This window comes from Perissodus microlepis, chromosome 4 (genome assembly GCF_051167445.1).
Source record: "Perissodus microlepis isolate ML-2025 ecotype Zambia chromosome 4, ASM5116744v1, whole genome shotgun sequence".
Classification (NCBI taxonomy): Eukaryota; Metazoa; Chordata; class Actinopteri; order Cichliformes; family Cichlidae; genus Perissodus; species Perissodus microlepis.
The window spans coordinates 23,244,605-23,262,135 of NC_140464.1; the positions used below are offsets into that span (position 1 = coordinate 23,244,605).

The 17,531-nt window shown below is 43.5% G+C and overlaps 1 protein-coding gene across 3 annotated transcripts in view; it reads left to right on the forward strand.

Moving 5' to 3' along the window:
- The window catches only part of tnrc18 (trinucleotide repeat containing 18), a 45,861-nt gene that overhangs the window by 9,910 nt on the left and 18,420 nt on the right, over nt 1-17,531 (forward strand). For all 3 annotated transcript variants that reach the window (XR_014800108.1, XR_014800109.1, XM_084926550.1), the window contains exons 3-10: nt 6,087-6,227; nt 9,202-9,309; nt 9,741-11,516; nt 13,661-13,748; nt 14,436-14,665; nt 15,754-15,900; nt 16,491-16,675; nt 17,018-17,429. Coding sequence is in view for 1 of the 3 variants with exons in the window: in XM_084926550.1 (XP_084782676.1) it covers nt 6,087-6,227; nt 9,202-9,309; nt 9,741-11,516; nt 13,661-13,748; nt 14,436-14,665; nt 15,754-15,900; nt 16,491-16,675; nt 17,018-17,429 (3,087 nt within the window). In the remaining 2 variants the exon portion in view is untranslated. The remainder of the gene's footprint in view (nt 1-6,086; nt 6,228-9,201; nt 9,310-9,740; nt 11,517-13,660; nt 13,749-14,435; nt 14,666-15,753; nt 15,901-16,490; nt 16,676-17,017; nt 17,430-17,531) is intronic.

Genomic DNA, 17,531 nt, shown 5'->3' on the forward strand with positions numbered 1-17,531 from the left:
ATACTGTATTGAATGTACTATTTAGTGCTAAATAATGCAAAAGTAATCTGCCTTTAATGTCTGATTAAAAGCCATAAACTGGGGTTAAAACCTCAGTAAATAAAGAAAATGTGAACTACAATTTACAATTCACCAAATACAACTGTGCCATTTTTATTTTTTTTTGTATAATGTGGTTTTAAAGTCATTATAAACTAAAATTTAATTCAAACCTATTAAATAAATAATGGAAGAATTGGTCAGTGATTGATGTGTTTTACAACCAAGAACTGCAACAAATCCATTTATCAATCTATTATCTATTGTTCACAGAGTCCAGATGGCAGCTCAGTTTGGGCCTCCATCTGATTTGACATTTCAGAGCTCATGTAATGTAATTTTCCCTTCATTTTTCTTCCGCTTAGAGATTTTCCTTTAAAAAGAAAAAAAATTACGAGTCTCCATTCTTTTGTTGTGCGTACCACCTCCCACCATTTCCTCCCACTTACTTTTTAAGTTGCCATTAATAATATTTTTTTTAATCAAATGTCTGTCTCTTTGGGGTTGCTCATCTGGTACTCACATCCAGTACACCAGAGACACATTAGTCCTCACTGCACACTGCCTGTTTCTTTAAAGTTTCACTGTTTCACAAAGACAAAAGGCCCCTAAAATAAAACATAGTGAGATTACGGGTGTTTATCACTATAACACTTTAGAGAAATCACGACAGTACTGTGCAGCTCATCTTGTTTCCCAAAATTTGTTGTAGCACAGGAGTTATTTTCAGATGTGAAATTTTAGCCCAGAATAAATGCATGATCTAAGATAAATAATTAACATTCTGTCTTTCTTTTTTCTTCTTCTTCTGCTGTGTGGTAAACAAACTACTCCAACCCTTCCCTGCATGTGTATTCAGAGTATCATCAGATGGAAGGAGATCTTTTTTGGAGTTGAGCAGAGGAAGCAGCTGTGCAAGTGATTCTGTTTGTTTAAAAATGAATTTCTTTTTGCAAACTTATTTCATTTTTCTTTATTCAATCAAACGACAAAGAGAGAAACCAGTCAGATGCCACCTTGTTGCAGTTCGGTTTGCCAAACCGAGAGCTGACGTCTCAGAACTCGAACTTGACATTTTTAATTAAAGTTGAGAAACTGTTTATATTCAGCTCAGCTGCGCAAACAACACAAACAAAACCTGTTTCCTGTAAACGGCTCCCAGCAGAGGAGAACCAGACATCTCCATTTTGAAATAATTAACACACTTTAAACCGCATGGCTGAATGAATTCACGGACGCACATGCAAATTCCCGCACATCCCTTGCCTGTGTGTGAGTGTGAATGAGGGTTTCTTACAGTTGGGGTTAATGGTTACCAGTGTGTCAGTGTGCCAGTTAGCTGTGGGATGTATAGCACTGCAGAGTTTTACTGTTTCAGTGTTTTTCTTGCAGGGAATAAAAACCAGAGATCAATAGAGATCTCCCCCAGCTAACCCTGCTCTGAGTGCCACTGATGGATAACAGATTGTGTGTGTGTGTGTGTGTGTGTGTGTGTGTGTGTGTGTGTCTCTCAGGCTTTTATACCAGAGATTTTCTTTCATTTCATCTTCTTTTTTTCTTTTGCATATTTTCCAGTATTGTTAAATTTTGTGTGCGTTTCAGAGAATTTGGATCAATTTGTGATCAACACTGACTTGTTAGTTTCTCTGATTTTTATTTTATATTCTTTCTTTGGATGTGTGCGCCTTTGTGCCAGATTTGCAGTGAGTCTGACAGAATTGATCTCCTTCCTAGCTCTGATATCAAGATATATTTCTTATACTGATCTGAAAATGGAGGCTCAGAAACGCGTTGGGAGTCAGAGAGCGCGTTTCTTGGCAACTCGTTTCTCCCAATATGGCAAACTAACTGTCTTGTGAACTGAGAGCCAAATGCTGTGTGTGTGTGGTGGGGGGTGGAGTTGTGAAGGGAGAGAGAGGGAGGGAGAGAGGAAGGAAAAGGTTAAAAGAGGGAGAGGGTGAGAGAGAGAGAGACGGCGCTAATGAAAGAGTAATTCCAAAACATTTAAGGAAACATTTCCCTCTCAGCTACCATTTGGATGTTGTTTCTGGAACAAGGACTGCAAATGTTTTTCCTCTTTCTACCCCTCCCACTTTTTCCTGCTTTTGACTGTTCAGGAGGGGCAAAGGGACTTTGGGATTGTATTTTTTTCCCTGCTCACTGGCACAAAGCAAAACTGTAGACTGTGTGTGTATGTGTGTACATGTGTGCGTGTATACTCAGACACATGGAATAAATGGCCTGTAGGCGGCTACAATGCCGAAATTGATCCATACTCCAGTGAGGCATCTGTGCCTCTTGACGTGTCTGTGTATGTGTATTAGAGAGACCCTGGTGTTTGGCCTGAAGAAATGGAAACTGCTGACATCCTACCAGGACTTCAACAACCTTGACAGGTGGTGGTGGTGGTTGGAAATGTAGTGTGTGTGTGTGTGTGTGTGTGTTCATCAAGGGTGCATCTATGTTTTGCATGTCTTACACATGAGGTAATGATTAAAAAGTGGCTTAAAGGTGAGGATAATTTGTTAAAACAACATGGCTGCCACCTAGTGCGACACACATGGACACTCGCCGATGTGTTTAAAAGTGGCAGTAATTATATAAAAAAAAAAAAAAAAAAAATAGTGAAAGTGCTAGAAACAATTCGGGCTTTGTGTCAAGAGTTGAACTAATGCCAAATAATTTCATCGAAACAGTGCGGTTATTCCTAAAAAGTAGGAACTGTAAAATGTCCACGTCAGGAAATGTTGCAAAATATGCTTTATGTTCATAGATGAGCAACTTTGCCTTTTTTTGATTTACAGTGGTGAATTTAGCAACAGCATTTCAGCTCACCTTTTATGTAAAGTGATTGCAGGAAACATTGCAGCTAACAGTTGTTGTTGTTTGTTTGTTTGTTTGTTTTAAATACTGTATCACACCTTCATTGTGTTACTGCTAATGTAGACTGAGCTTCCTCTTTATATATAAACCGGTCGCAGAGCACTGACTGTGACAATTCATCCAATTTGAGGTTACAAAACAAGATGTGGTCCTTTTTTATTTTTGTTGTTTTTGTTTTGTTTTATTCTAGCAGATCAGTTTTGAAGTTTGTAGAGGATGAATGGAAGCACCACTGTTTTAGTCAGCTGAAGGACAATCGCACTACTATCTTTGAAAACAACATAATCAAGATAAAATGACGCTGCTGGTTTCCATTCCAGGGATTCTCTTTTGTTTGTCATAAATCAAGGACACACCTTTCCAAGAAAGCAGTGACTTCCCCTCCTTAAAAGCCAAACTCATCCCTTTCTTAAACCGCGGTTTATGGTTATTAAGACCTATTTTAAATTGTAAATTATGTTTGATTACATAATTTGTGCTGTTTCCAAAGTCGATGAATAATCATGTTTTAATAATAATAATGTTAGTGTTGACCCCAAAATTGGATTTATGCATTTGGTCATAATTGAGTAAACCCAAATCAATGTCTTGGGTAAAGAGTATAAAAGTACTCAGCATTATTTACAGCATTTCAGGCCCCTTCTGTTCATGACTTGCTGAATAAAGGCTGTGTTGTTTGAGGGCTTGGCTCCACTTAACACACATGCAGCAGTTGCTCCTCTATTAGTATTTCATAAAAAAGTTGGTGGCATGTTTACTGTAGTGTTAAACTGCAGTTGCCTTTACCACCAGTTACCACGGGGAGAGCAGGGCTTTAATTGTGAACATCACAACTTCAAGGAAAGAAAGCGCACACCTAAAATATTGTGAATTATAAACACAGTTGAAAGCAGAGGGAAAGTGAGGTTTTTGTTGTTGTTTAATATTAATATTGACATCAGTGCATAGATGATACTGCAAAACTGCACAGATGGAAAGTTGTGCCATTTTCTGGGTAAAACCTCATTGCTGCTTTTCAGAGTTAACGTGTGTGTATGTGTGGGTGGGTTTGGTGTGCATGTGTGAATTTGTAAATGCAGGTCTACGGCAGTGTGTGTGTGTGTGTGTGTGTGTGTGTGTGTGTGTGTGTACAGCTTGTGCAGTGTTTTTGAATCAAAAGCGCATTCACTGCAAACCCACACATAACTGTTTGCACATGTTGGTGATCATACGGCAAAGAGGTGCAGGGACTCTAAGCACACATGCACACACGTTTAAATGCGAGCGTTAATAAAAACTGTGTCTAATAAGGCAGAGTGTGGAAGAATCCACCTACACAGTGTTATCACAGTGAGCGAATAAAGGCACAGTGCATTACTTCTGTATGTGTTTGCATGCACGCCTTTGCGATAGATTGGAAAGCTGCATTTGGTATTGATTTAAAATGGTGTGTGTGTGTGTGTGTGTGTGGCTGCTGACGGACTGCAGTTTTAATGTACTGATTTAGATGCAGGGGAAACTCGGCAAGCACAGCATGTCTCTTGGATTCCCACAGGACTAATACAGAAACACACACATTCATTCCCTCCCCCCTCCTGCCCGTATACAGGCAGCACCCTTTCCCCTACACACATGGTTAGTTTTATCAGGGTAATGGCCGTGGAGTGTGTTCAGTAATGGTTCAGGAAGGGGGGATCTGGGGGTCCTCGGCTAAACATGAAACCTTTTCCAGCTCTTCAGAAGGTTGCGCTTGGAAGAAGCTGTAATGGTTCAAAGTTTGCCGGTGGACAGATTGCACATGTGATGAGGGTGGAGTCTAATAAAAACGATCGATAACCGTATCGTGTTAAGATATGAAGTGATTTACGGGGATTCACGCTCTCCATGGAACTGGTGTGTAGTGGTTGGCTTCAAGAGTGTTTCCTCTGACACCTTGTACGACCCAAACACTCTGAATATTACTTATATTGTGGTTTTATTAATAACACCTTTATAAATGTATGGGGAAACTCTAAACATAAACTGTTATATATTATATTATGCAGCAGGCATTTTTCTGATAAACGCTCCTGTGACCTCTTGATTTATGTCAGAGTCTAATGCACAGTGGCCAGTTCAGGAATAATCTGGTCAGCTAAAAAGTCATCTTCAGCTATTTTTATTATGTTATGTCTCATAGTGAAGCGAAGATTTAAAAAAAAAAAAAAAAGGTACACATTATCAGTTTGATTCTTTCCAACATTAGATTTTGCTGCCTTATCTTTGTAAAGGGAAGCGCTTTCAGTTTTGTGATGACACAAAATGTGACTTGTTACCAGGAACGGTGCATCGGGTGCAAAGCTACAGCAAATTTAAAAGAAAATACGTCAAGAAAAACTGAATATGTGCGCTTTTTTTTTTTTTTTTTCCTTCTATATTTGTGTTTCTGAAAACACATTTCAGGTTTCAGTAATCGTCAGCATATTTCTAAAAATATTTCACTGTTGTTATGTGTTACTACCCTTTTTAAAAAAATATTTATAGCATTGTGTAATCAAGCTAACTGTTAATTTCCATGAATCGTTGTTGTGATTAACAGGTTGAGCTCAAGCTGTAACAAACATTTAAGGTGTTGGGTATTTTTGCAGTGTGTGTAATTTATATTACATATACATCTTTGGCCTAATGCTGAAATACATTTGCTTTTAATTATATTTTTTTAAATAATGGAAAAGATTTTGTCTGTGAGTTGTTTATAAGGTTGAGTACATTTTTACTTGGTCAGATTTGTCTTATAAAAGCTCTCAGCATGTAATCGAGAGCTCTATCTGACAGACAGTTGAGTTTGAGGTAAATCCCTGTCCCACCCTGAACAGAGACGCACTCCTCGTGCCCCACATGGCTGCATTCCTCTTGTGACGATTGTGGCTTTTGGTTGGTGGTTACATTAACTTCCCTCCTTTCTGAGTGAAGTCTGTCTGTGGTCTGTCTTGTTGAAATGGAGTGCATGGCTGCTCAGTAATAATGTGATTACAGCAGACTGCTCGGGCACAGTAACATCAGCACATATTAATTTAGCTCCCCTCACCCAAAAACACACACAGGAAGGAATGACATCACGTACAGAATAAAAAACATTGACTGTTTGTGTTGTTTGGCCTCGCGGTTACAAGGGTGACTGACAGTCTTCATTCTTTTTCCTATAGGCGATGCCTTCCCGGCAGGCTCCAGCCCCTTCCTGTCAGGCTATCCAGGCCCCTCCTCTCTGACCTCTGACCCTGCATACAGATCCGCAAATCCCAGCAGTCTGCAGATGGCTCAGCTGTGGGCATCGCATGCTCATGATGGTAAATCACCTACATTTGCATTTCTGTTTCTATCCTCCTTTTCTGTCCCAGTACATAATTCAAAGGCAGAGTGGCATCATATTTTCATGGCATTTTTCACAATCCTGTCCTGACCAATGCCCAGGAGGCCTGTTCCTCATTGCTTACTCCACTGGGATCCTGTTCCATTTCTGTCTCACGGCTGGTAGCTCTGCTGCTGGCTCTGTCCTGAATGTGCCTTGGTTCCTCTGTCCTCGACCAGTCCTTTACTTTCGCCTGTCATCTGTTTCTGTCATCTGTCTTCCTCTCTCTTGTTCTTTTTTGAGCCTTCTGTCCAGTACGCACTTTGTCTCTGTCGGCGTCTCTCTAGTTCTCCTGCCCTACTTTTCATACACCATCCTGCTCGAACACACTTTTAGACACACGGAGGGTTGTCTCCTTGGACTCCTCGTTTCCTTAACTTGCCTGTGCCTTTCCTCAAGGCTTGTTCATTAAGTGATTGAATCTCAGCCCCCTCCTCATTCCCTTGTGTCCTTTTGCAACTCCTTATCAAATCTCACTGGAGTAGGTCAGATAGGGTAGAAAACAAACCCCACAGTGCATTTCAGCAAGGTAAGAGAAGGACAAATGGATTTCATTTAAGATGCCTTTTAAAAGTGATTGCGTTGCCTGTGTGACGCACGGCTTGCTCAGTGCTTTTCAAACATTGTAAATCAAATTATGTGGTTAGTTTATTTATTTTAAGATTTTGTCTTTGTTTCTCAGTTCAGGGACTGTTGGTCAGGCACTGACATGATTGTAGCTCATAATCTAACCTTAGCTTTTTGGAGACTGCTTGTTTCCTTCTAATGGCCAAGTGTCATTTTCTATCAAAAACAAATGGGGGGAAAAAAGCTGTTTTTACAGTAGACCTCTTGTGCTTTTCCTTTTTCCATATGCTTTTACAGTAGTGGATGCTCACATTAAACATGGCCACAGTTTAAAATAATGAGGTTAGTGTATGTGCAAGTAATCCTTGTGGGTCAAAAGCTCAGGCTTTAGACTAAACACTGTATGATGTCAGTGAGAGTGGATATGAGAGCACTAATATGGGTAGTCTTAGAGGTGCCCAGTGTGGAAATGTGAGGTAAAATGGAGCTTGATGGCTGTATGTGAAACTGTTCCTTCAGGGTTGTGATTAGATCTCCTGTGTGGGAATAGTGCCACTAATTGCTCAATGTAAATGTCTAATTATAAATCTAAATTTAAAAGATGTAACCTGTTTCACTTTATATTCAGCCAGAGAAGGAAATATAAAGGGTGGATAAACTTTGACATTTGACTTAGGTTTGACTGGATTTAAGGTTGAAGTCTCTAAAGCTAAAAAAGCTAAACCCCCTGCTTGGTGAAGAAGACTCCTGAACAGAATCCTTCACGGGCTAAGAGAGATTCCTAATACCTGGTGGCTGGCTTTGATAGCAGCTAAAGTTACTCTAAGCTGGAGACGATTCTGGGCAGCAGCTAAGAGGCAGACTTTGGATATGCCTGGGATGCACCGTACTGCTACAGCTGAACCACAAATCAAAGCTGTTAAAGATGAAGGCTAGCTGTTAACTGTGGTTAAAGGGAGCTTTGCAAGAAACCCATCCTGCATGCTGCTACCCTCATTCCATCATGCCTCTTATATTTCTGTGTCCCAGTGCCTTCTTCTAATGCTGACACCCCTTAACACCCACCTCCTCGGCTTCTCCGTTTCTGCATCTCAGAACGAGGGGAGACCCATTTATACCTCTGCGCTGCTGTCGTTGCTTTTGTGCTGGAATGGCAACTGCGTCTTTAATACTTCTTGGAATGGCTGGAGTGTGGGAACAAGGAATGCCTCACCCTCCTTTTTTCTTCTTCTTTCTCCTCTGCTTATGGCCTAACGTGGTGACACCAGCCAGCTCAGTCCTAACACAGAAATCCAAACACAAACCTTTGTCTATATTAAGATCTGGTCTCTGAGAGCAGCAGTTGGCTGTCGGGAGACTCTTGCCCAGCAACTCAGGCTGACCCACAAACAGAGTGATTTGTGACATGAGGTCAGCTGTAAATGTTTTATAAAGAAAAAAAGAAACTGAGTCACAATTGATAGTGTGGCTCTTGGAGCTGAAGTTGATTATTTAATTCAGTGGACAAAAAGAAAACGGATCAGCCACTTAACTGAGTGTCCAAATAAATACACGCACGTGTAGTTTAATTTCACCCTCTCATGTGTACGTTCTGATTTCATTTTCTCCAAAAGTCAGCAGATATTAAAGGAATCACTTTGAAAAGTTGGAGCATTAGAAAACGAAGGTAGCTCCAGTCCTTATGTCAGCTGATTACTGATTATAAGTTAAGTGGATAAAATTGTAGAAACTGCTCTCATTACACAGTAACTCAATCATTACAAGTTAAACAAACACCAGTTTAAACAGTCTGAAATGTTTAAACATCAAAGCAAGAGTCATTGAATGCATGACTAAGAGGAAGAAAGACTGAAATGCCTCCTTGTGATTTCCTCATACATGGTATTGCTTCAGACCAGCTGACTGTAACGTCTCAGAGTCCAGGGCGACAGTCCGAAACCCAAAGGTCTCAGATTTTACAATAAAATGACTGTAACTGTTAACGAATTATCAAACAATCAAAGACTGATTATCTGCAGGTTAACTAATAGATTCAAAGTTGACTAATCAGAGCAGTCAGCATGCAAGTGTTGAGAAATTTCTACCTGATGGGTTAGAATGAGAATTTGGTCAATCATTGACCCTAAAAATCTTCATTGTAAAGAAGATAAATGCCATTACTGAACATTTAGCCGGCGCAAAGTGGAAGTGACACAACAGATAAATATCAGCCTCTGCCATGAGTCAACAGGACTGACGTTCAGAGGATAAGCTAACAAAATTACCTTTTATATTTATACACTAATGTACTGAACTTTTCTGGTGTTTTCAGTGTCATTTCTATAACCTGCATTCTGTGTCTTCAGGCTACCCCCCTCTTCCAAGCAGCCTGTACTCCAGCCCTTACCTGGGGCACCTGGGGCACCTTGAGCCTCCCTCGCTCTCCCAGCACCCTCTCTATGATTCTCATAAAGGTCAGTATCTGTCGCCGACAACATTCACAAAGACCAGTTGCCTGAATTTATTGTACATATTCTGCCTTATCCTGTGATACATCAGCAGCAGTAGGTTTTGTGCTAAACCTTTTTATTATAGTGTGAAAGCCTATTTAGTTGTGGGCCCTGGCCAGAAATACAACACCAGATTTAGCCCTGATTCCTTTGTCATTTTCACACTATAATGTATGTCTCTTCTGTCATTCGGCTGTTGCCGATCTACTATAAGTCTGTTGCATTGTTACGTTTTCTTGGCAAGTTGACACATAAATATTTATTATTATTTTTCACCTCTGCTTGAGTGCTGCAGGATGCTGCTGTACTTTGCCTTCATCATCTGTTTCATCATCTGTCAGCATGCAGTGTGGTTGTTTGTGTTGTCTGACTTGTGTGTTATGTTGTGTTTCTAGAGGGATATTACCTGCCATCCTCCCTGAGGCAGTCACCTCTCCACCCCCCGTCTGCTGCCTCCAATACCCCGTCCAGCTCCACACCCCCACAGAGGACATCCCGGGAAGGGGTGAGGGAAAGGTCTTATCGGGGAGAGAGGGATAGAGACAGGGAAAGGGAGCGGGAACGTTCAAGAGAGGAGCAGCGGCCGCAGAGCGTGGTGGACCTGACACAGGACGGGAGAGGTGAGGAGGACCGCAGGGTGGGCAGGGAACGGGAACGAGAGAAGGAAAAGGACCGGGACGCAGAAAGAGACAGAGATGGTTGGTCCTTCCATCTACACCAGCAAAAGTCACACTCCCAGCCTTCCACAGTGGAGCCCAGATCCAGGCTGTCATCTCCACAGACCTCCTTCCCTCCTGGTGGGGGTGGAGGAACAGGCAGGTTTCATGGACCAGAACCAGACAGAGGGAGTCGGGACGAGGATAGCAGCTCTCGACTCCACCATAACTCTAATGCGAATAACTCAAACCCTCATTCAGAGAGACATAGGAGGAATGACTCTGTAGCCACGTCAGCTGGAACCCTCCACATATCCTATGTCCTCCCTCCTGCTCTCCAGTCCTCAGCAGCTGGTGCGCCCCACCTTTCCACAGCCAGAGAGTCTGTCAGGGAGCAACGAATAAGCGCACCTACGTATGTGCCTTCTGTGGAGGTTTATGATGAGCAGACGGGGCCGATCCAGATAGCATCACAAGCGCGCGACAACAAACACAGAGACAGAGAACGGGAGCGTGACAGAGACGTGGAGCATGAACGGGACAGAGAGAGGGAGAGCTACAGGTTTCATGAGAAGATCCTCATGGAGCATCCTCGGCTCTCCCACTCAGGCGATTTAAGCAATCAAAGAGAGGAAGGTTCTGTGATTTGTTCCAATGGTTCCGTTGGTAAACGAAGCCAGGACGCATCCCTCTCCTCCATTCAATCAAGGTTCAGCCCAGAAACCAGGGACCTCTCTAAACACTCAAACAGATTAGGCATAGAGCGATCTGCGGCAGAGCCCAAGTGGAATCCTATCAGTCCGGTGACCAAATACGCTACAAGTCACATGGCTGCTCTGGCAGCCCAACACACACTTTCTTCTCCCCACAGCCAGCAGACACACACGCGAATGTCACAGTCCCCTCACACATCCCATCGACACAACAGCAACACACAATCGACCCACAGCCATTCCCCCCAAACACACTCCTCCCAGCACGGACACGGGCGTGCTAGCGAAGAGGGTAGTCAGAGACGCTACCTGGACCCATCGGCGCTCTACCGACCAGGGGGTTCCAGCGGTGGAGAGCGTGGTGGGGGATCGGGTTCGGATTCTAAGGAGGTTTCGGCCATGCAGAGCCTGATCAAATACAGTGGAAACTTTGCTGCTGAAGGCCCTGGTTCCTCCAGGAACATCACGGACGGCAGAGGGCCCTTTGGTGGATTGGGGAACATTGGGATGGAAGTCGAGAGGGAAAAGGAGAGGGAGAAAGAGAGAGAGCGAGAAAGGGAGAGGGATAGGATAGGAGTTGGCTCCGGTGGTTCAGGAGCATTAAGGATGCCTCAGCTGAAGAGAGAACAGGAGCGACCCGACAGTGCCCGCTCCTTTGGCCGGGAAGGTGAGGGCGAGGTGCGCCACCCTCCGGTTGGGATTGCTGTTGCTGTGGCTCGGCAGAGAGACAGCGGGGCCACCAGTAAACAGACGAGTGGAAGCTCAGACACACAGAGACCCCTGCTGCAAACCGCTATTAAAGGTCAGTACTTCTTTGGTCTTCTTCAGCTAAAAACTCTTTTTTTTTTTTTCTCTCTTTTCTTTTCCTGGTGACTGATAGACGTACAAATCTGAGTGCAAATTGCACTCAGTGTGGGTTTTAAAATACTTCCAGGAGTCACGTTCACTGAACTGATAACACAATATTTTAAAGTTACTGGCAAGTTAAATCAAGTGTACTTAGAACATTGTTCAAATGTATTTGCTCGTGCTTCTGCTTTCAACTCTCCACTGTGGCTTCTCTCTGAATTGTTCTGCAGGGAACACAGATCCCTTCAGTTAAATGAACCAAGAGCAAATGATTCCTCATTTTGGTTTCTATGAATAATAGACGATTCATTTTCTCCCGCCTCAAAGTCATATTTCCTCAGCCCCCTGTTTGACACTGAGGTGTTCATGCGTGTAACCTGATTTGAATGGTTAAAAACAACTTTTTCCCCCACAATTTGACTAATTATGTCATAGGGTGTATTTTGTTGAATGGCTCTCTGCTGGCTGCATAGCAATTCCTGCCATACTACACTCCATTCTTGGACGTCAAGGTCATTCAGCTCCAGTGCTCCCGCTCCATCTCCTTGTTTCTGTTTCTTTCTCAGCACCGTGTGTCATTGAGCTCTTTCTATCTTCCCACAGCTCGGCCTCTCTCTCTCTCTTGCTCTTTTCATTGAGTTGAATATCTCTCTGCCTCCCCACCCTTCTTTCCTTTCAGAAAAGGGTTTTGTAGAGGTACTCCCCCCTTGTCCCACCTCTGGGCCCTCTACTCTTTCTCCACTCCTTCCCCCCCCTCTCTGCATTAAACATGTCATTACAGAGCGCAGCTAAAAACTACAAACAAGCCTTGAATTACAATAAGACCATGGCTGCGTTGCTAAGCAATGGATCAGTCTTGAGTGACTGTGTGTATATTAGGAATTGTGTGTATTTATGAGCTACTGTAGATGCACATGCAGTGCATCCCTGTTTGCGATTGGAGAAGGGGGGGGGGGTTAGTCATTTCCTTCCTTGAGCAGATTGATTTGCTAATAGCCTCAGTCCCTCATGCTAGGAGGAGCTCTAAATAAACAGCAGAAGAATTACACTGGAAATAGATGGATGTGTAAATGGAAGGAAGCACGAAGTGGTCTAATGATAGGAGAGACCATCTATCAATAGGTTGATGGACCGGAGGAGAAAAGTGTGTCAGGAAAGTAAGAAGAGTATGAGACAGATGGAAGCACAGCAATGAGGAATGTGGGGGAAGAAGAGGGGGCACGCAGTGTTTATCCCTGATACAGAAAGGATAGCATGTGGGGCCGGCTCCTTGTAACCTTGGTAACAGTGTAGAACCCTTTCCTGTGGAGCATGTCAGGGATTGTTAAAGTCTCTTGTCCTTTTATAGGCTACACACACACACACACACACACACACACACACACACACACACACACACACACACACACACACACACACTCATGACTGAAGGGTTTGGCACACATGTATAAAACCTTCTGCTGCTCGGGGACCCTCAGTCAGCATTGATGAGATGGAAAAGGGTTAATGGGAGAGAGGAGGAGACCCTCATGTTTATTCTGGGTTGCCCGCTTGAGTGCTGCTCCCCTTCCTCCTCTTTTCTTCCTCCTCAGTTTTTTGCCGTTGGCTCTCATAGTAAGCAGGATGGGTTTAAGGCCCTGTGTATGCAGTAGGCAGCGATGGCAGGTTCACGTGTCTCCTGCGGCACTAGACTAATAATTGATGCAAGCTGGCAGCTGGAGTGAGAGCCGTCGCTCCATTTCTGTGTGTGTTTGTACAGTTTGTGTGCACACACACTCTATTTGGAGAATGAAGCTTAACATAATGGTTTTTTTGTAGCCTCTCCGCTCATTATGACATGCTGTGCCACCTTTAGTCGCTGTCACCTTGTATTTTTCCCCTTCTGTTCTCTGTTGTCACCCATTGTGCTCGATTTTATAACCTTCTGCCAAAGTTTCCTTTTTTCATCCCTACTATAGACCAGAGAGATGTCCAATAGTAGAGTGCACTGTAGCAGGTAGCATAATATGGCTGTTATAGCCCATCATATTTTCTTCTATGGTGTAGTATCGAAGAAAATGTGATGATGAATCCTTTTCTCTCTTCCCGAATGTGTAGATGAAGAACGTGGAGAGGACCGTGCTCGCCACCACAATGACAGACTGCTGGCTGGCCGGCTCGAACGTGAGCAGGAGAAAGTGCTCAGGTGGGGAAGTAATTCAGCTACTGATTTTTTTTTTTTTTTTTAATTTATTGTTAGTAACTCAGTTGCTTATTAGTCATGAATCGTGGTTAAACAAGTCTAATATTGGGCCACCTGCGGGTCTCTTTCATCACCTCTTCTTTAAACAATATTAAATTAAAATCGTAGCCTGTATATAAAGGATGGAAGAATCAACTGTGTCACCTGTTGCTTTGTGACTTAAACTCTGTGGTTTTCACCACTTTGTGAGTTTGGTGCTACATGTGACCATATTTGCAGTGCAGAGTTCAAACTTATGAGCTCAGCTAACGAGCTGTATCCCGAAACTGTGCGGGTGCAGTCGACACGGACTCCTGCTAATTCCTGTGAAGGAACAAATAAGGGACTGGAATTTTCACTCACCAAAACTGGAGCACAGATTTAATTCCAGTAAAAATGCTAGTGAAGAGGTCCAGTTCAGCCACTGATTTGCTGATACAGCACAGAGCAGGTAGCTAGTTTGCATCCACCTGTCTGTCAAAGCAGTCATGTTCCTGTTAATGCAAAATTTTAAGCCTGAACGAAATCTAAATCTTACAAAACATCCTGTGTACAGTTGTTATGAACGTGGTTAAAAATGTTTATGTTTATGTCTTCATTTCTCAGCCCCAGGGGTTGTCCCTTTATTAAACGGGTCTTGTTTCCTTTTAGAGAGTCCAAGGAACTGGCAGAGTTTACTCAGATGCACCCTGCCCCACTATCTAGCGGCTTGACACCCGGTATGATGACGTCCAGTCTCATGACCCCAAACCTTGTGGTCACAGGAGGGGCCGCTCTGGCAGGGGCAGGACGATGGCCTCCCGACCCCTCAACTTTGACCTCTCACCCGTGGATACCCCGGTCTGGAGCTCCCCCAGTCTGGCTCTCTGGCTCTCCATACAGTATGTAGATGTGCTTTTGTGTCACACTTTAGATTTTTCCTCAAACCCCTCGTAACATCGTTGAGGAACTCGGTTGTGTAACTGGCGATATTAATAATTTTGTGCTTTATGTCAAGAGAAAAGTCAACAGAAGCTGAAATAATGAATCTTTTATTCAAGCTGCAGAAAATTAATAAAGACACATTGCTGATTGTGCTGCTTTTATTTTGACTGTTGTTTCAACATTTATTTATTTTTTTTAGAGTAAACAATTATTTAACAGATTATTTGGAAGTAATCATACAGAAAGCCCTAGTTTACTTATTGTTTGCATTAAAACAAAGTGGTAAACACATGTTACGTGTGTTACAGTCGCTTTGTTTGATGGAAACCTTACATGTTGGAGTTTAAATAAGCTCCTTGAGCACTGAAGGAGACACCCAGATGTGGGACAGATAGCACAGCATGCCGCTAAAGGAATTAGCGGTTTTAACTCTGTATGCTTTTGCACTTTCAGAATCATTTCTATCTTACTGTCTGTCAGCGTTATAACACCTGGTGCTAAACGCAGAGCAACACACATGCTTTGTCTAGCTTCTCACACGTGGCTTTTCCTGATTGGTGTTGTCTGTCCGTCGAGCGGTTCAATCAGCAGCAGCCCCATTGAGTCAAGTGCCGCAGACATTCCTGGTCTCTGCAGGACATTCCAGACCTCCTTCTTCCAACGCACACTGTCCAGAAATAACAGCACAGAGATGCAAACTCACTCACTCACATGCTTATGCAAGCGTACACGTAACGTTTGAAAACATGCAACACTGAGACACATGGTCATGCAAAGCTCCCCAAGGGCCTTCTCTGTCTAGACACGGAGGACAAAAAAACCCCCAAAAACAAAATACTCTCTCAAGCAGCTAAATTCAGTGCACGCTCCCACATGTGATTCCATTATGCTTTCACTGCAAGTATAAATACTGAATGAAGAATAGCACTGGGTAAATGTTGGATTCAGTTTGGCTTCTGTTGACTTTCTCTTCTTTTCATCTGACGTTTTTCACACTTCTGCCTCCATTTTTTTCACCCTTTTATTCTCCCCCCCTCCTATTCAGGCCTGGGTCCCTCTTCACTCCACCAGACCCTCCCCCCAGGCTACCCACCCTCTCTGCCAGGCTCGATGCCCCCTCCCTACCAGTTTGCCAGAGATCCGCAGTCTGGACAGCTAATCGTCATCCCATCCGAACACCTGCCACACTATGGTAGGAAAGCTGTTGTCTTTGTAAAAGTATCAGTGCAAGTTGGCTTCCGTTTTGCTCGAGCAAAAACAAAGGAGTACCACTTTTATACAGACAGATGTTACTGTTTGTACTTTCTGTAAACAAATGAAAATGGAAAATCACTCATGTTTCTCTGGCTTCGTGGCAGTTTTTATAATTTGCTATTCTGTGACCATAAGCCACCCTAAACCCTGTATCTGTGATCCTGTAGCAGTGCATTGTACTTCTTTTCCCCTTGTACATACTCAACTCAGTTTCAGTCATTTTCCTTTACAGTTGAGTAACACCTAATGTGCATGGGGTAGTTATAGCAATGCAACAAGGCAACAGTGTACAAACATTTTTATATTAAAACTACATCAGCTGGTTTCCTCAGTGCCCAAAAGCTACAAAAAGGACGTGGAGTATCACAGTAGTAAACATGCCCAAGTTCCAATAATTCTCTATCAAATTCAGAATATCCAAAAAAACCTTTTTGTAAGTGGGGAAAAAAACTGCTTTGTAAAAAGCAGAAACTTTGAATGGACATTTAATTTTACTTTCTCCTCATGGCTCTGGCTGCTGTTCTGCAGGTGGTGATGTACTGGAGCGTGGAGCCCCAGTGTGGTCGGGTGTGTACGGTACAACCAGCACTTTGCAGCATGCGGCCCAGCTGCAGCTCCTCTCTCAGCAGCAAATCCTCCGACAACACGAGCTACTCATGATTCAGCAGCACACGGCGCAGGTCCTGGAGCTACAGAGGAATGCACAGATAGCTGTGAGTGGACTTTGTGCTGTTAAGCACCTTCATGTCAACAAACAACATATTTAAAGACATTTCCATGAATATTACACATTGTACAATCCAGCTGTATGTAGACATAAAGGCATAAACACAGCAAAACAATGTTAGATTGGCTTGCAGTAGGATTTTAGTTCCCTGCTTTGATTGCGCTTCCAAAAAGTAAAGATCAGTAAACAGCCATATCCTGCAGCTGCAAAAGAATACAGCCAGGAAAGTCTAAACAAAGCACATCCCACAATTCATATCCTGAGTCTGTCACATCATACACACACGGTGCGTGCGTCTGTCAGAAATATCTCCTCTCCTGTGTTGTAGGAGCGCCTAAAGGCCAGTGAGCACCGGCCAGAGATGGAAGACAAAGCAGACAAGCGTAACACTGACTCAAAGCCCAGACCCTCCTCAATTTCATCCCCGTCTCCCTCACCGGTGCTGCATCCCCGCAAACCACCTCCTTCCTCTCGATCTCCAACCCCGTCGACATCGTCCCTAACCCCGCTGCCTCGGCTCCCCTCTCCAGTGACCACACTGAAGTCAGAGGAAGGTGGGCAGAGAGTACTGTCTCCGCCGAAGCCCCTGCCTCACCCGCCTTCACCCCGTTCAGCGTCTCCCCCCCCTTCCTCGCCACGGCGGCCTAAACAAGAGATGTCTGAAGAGGGGGAGGTGGGACAGAGGGAACAGAGAGAGGGGCAGAAGCCGACCTCTGCACCCTTTCAAAGCATCTACTCCGGTGAGTCTGGAGCAACCTAACAAGTGAAAATGCAGCCATCTTCGCTTTTCATCATCATGTCAGCTAGAGTGGATACATAAGACTTTGTTTTCACGGTAGTCC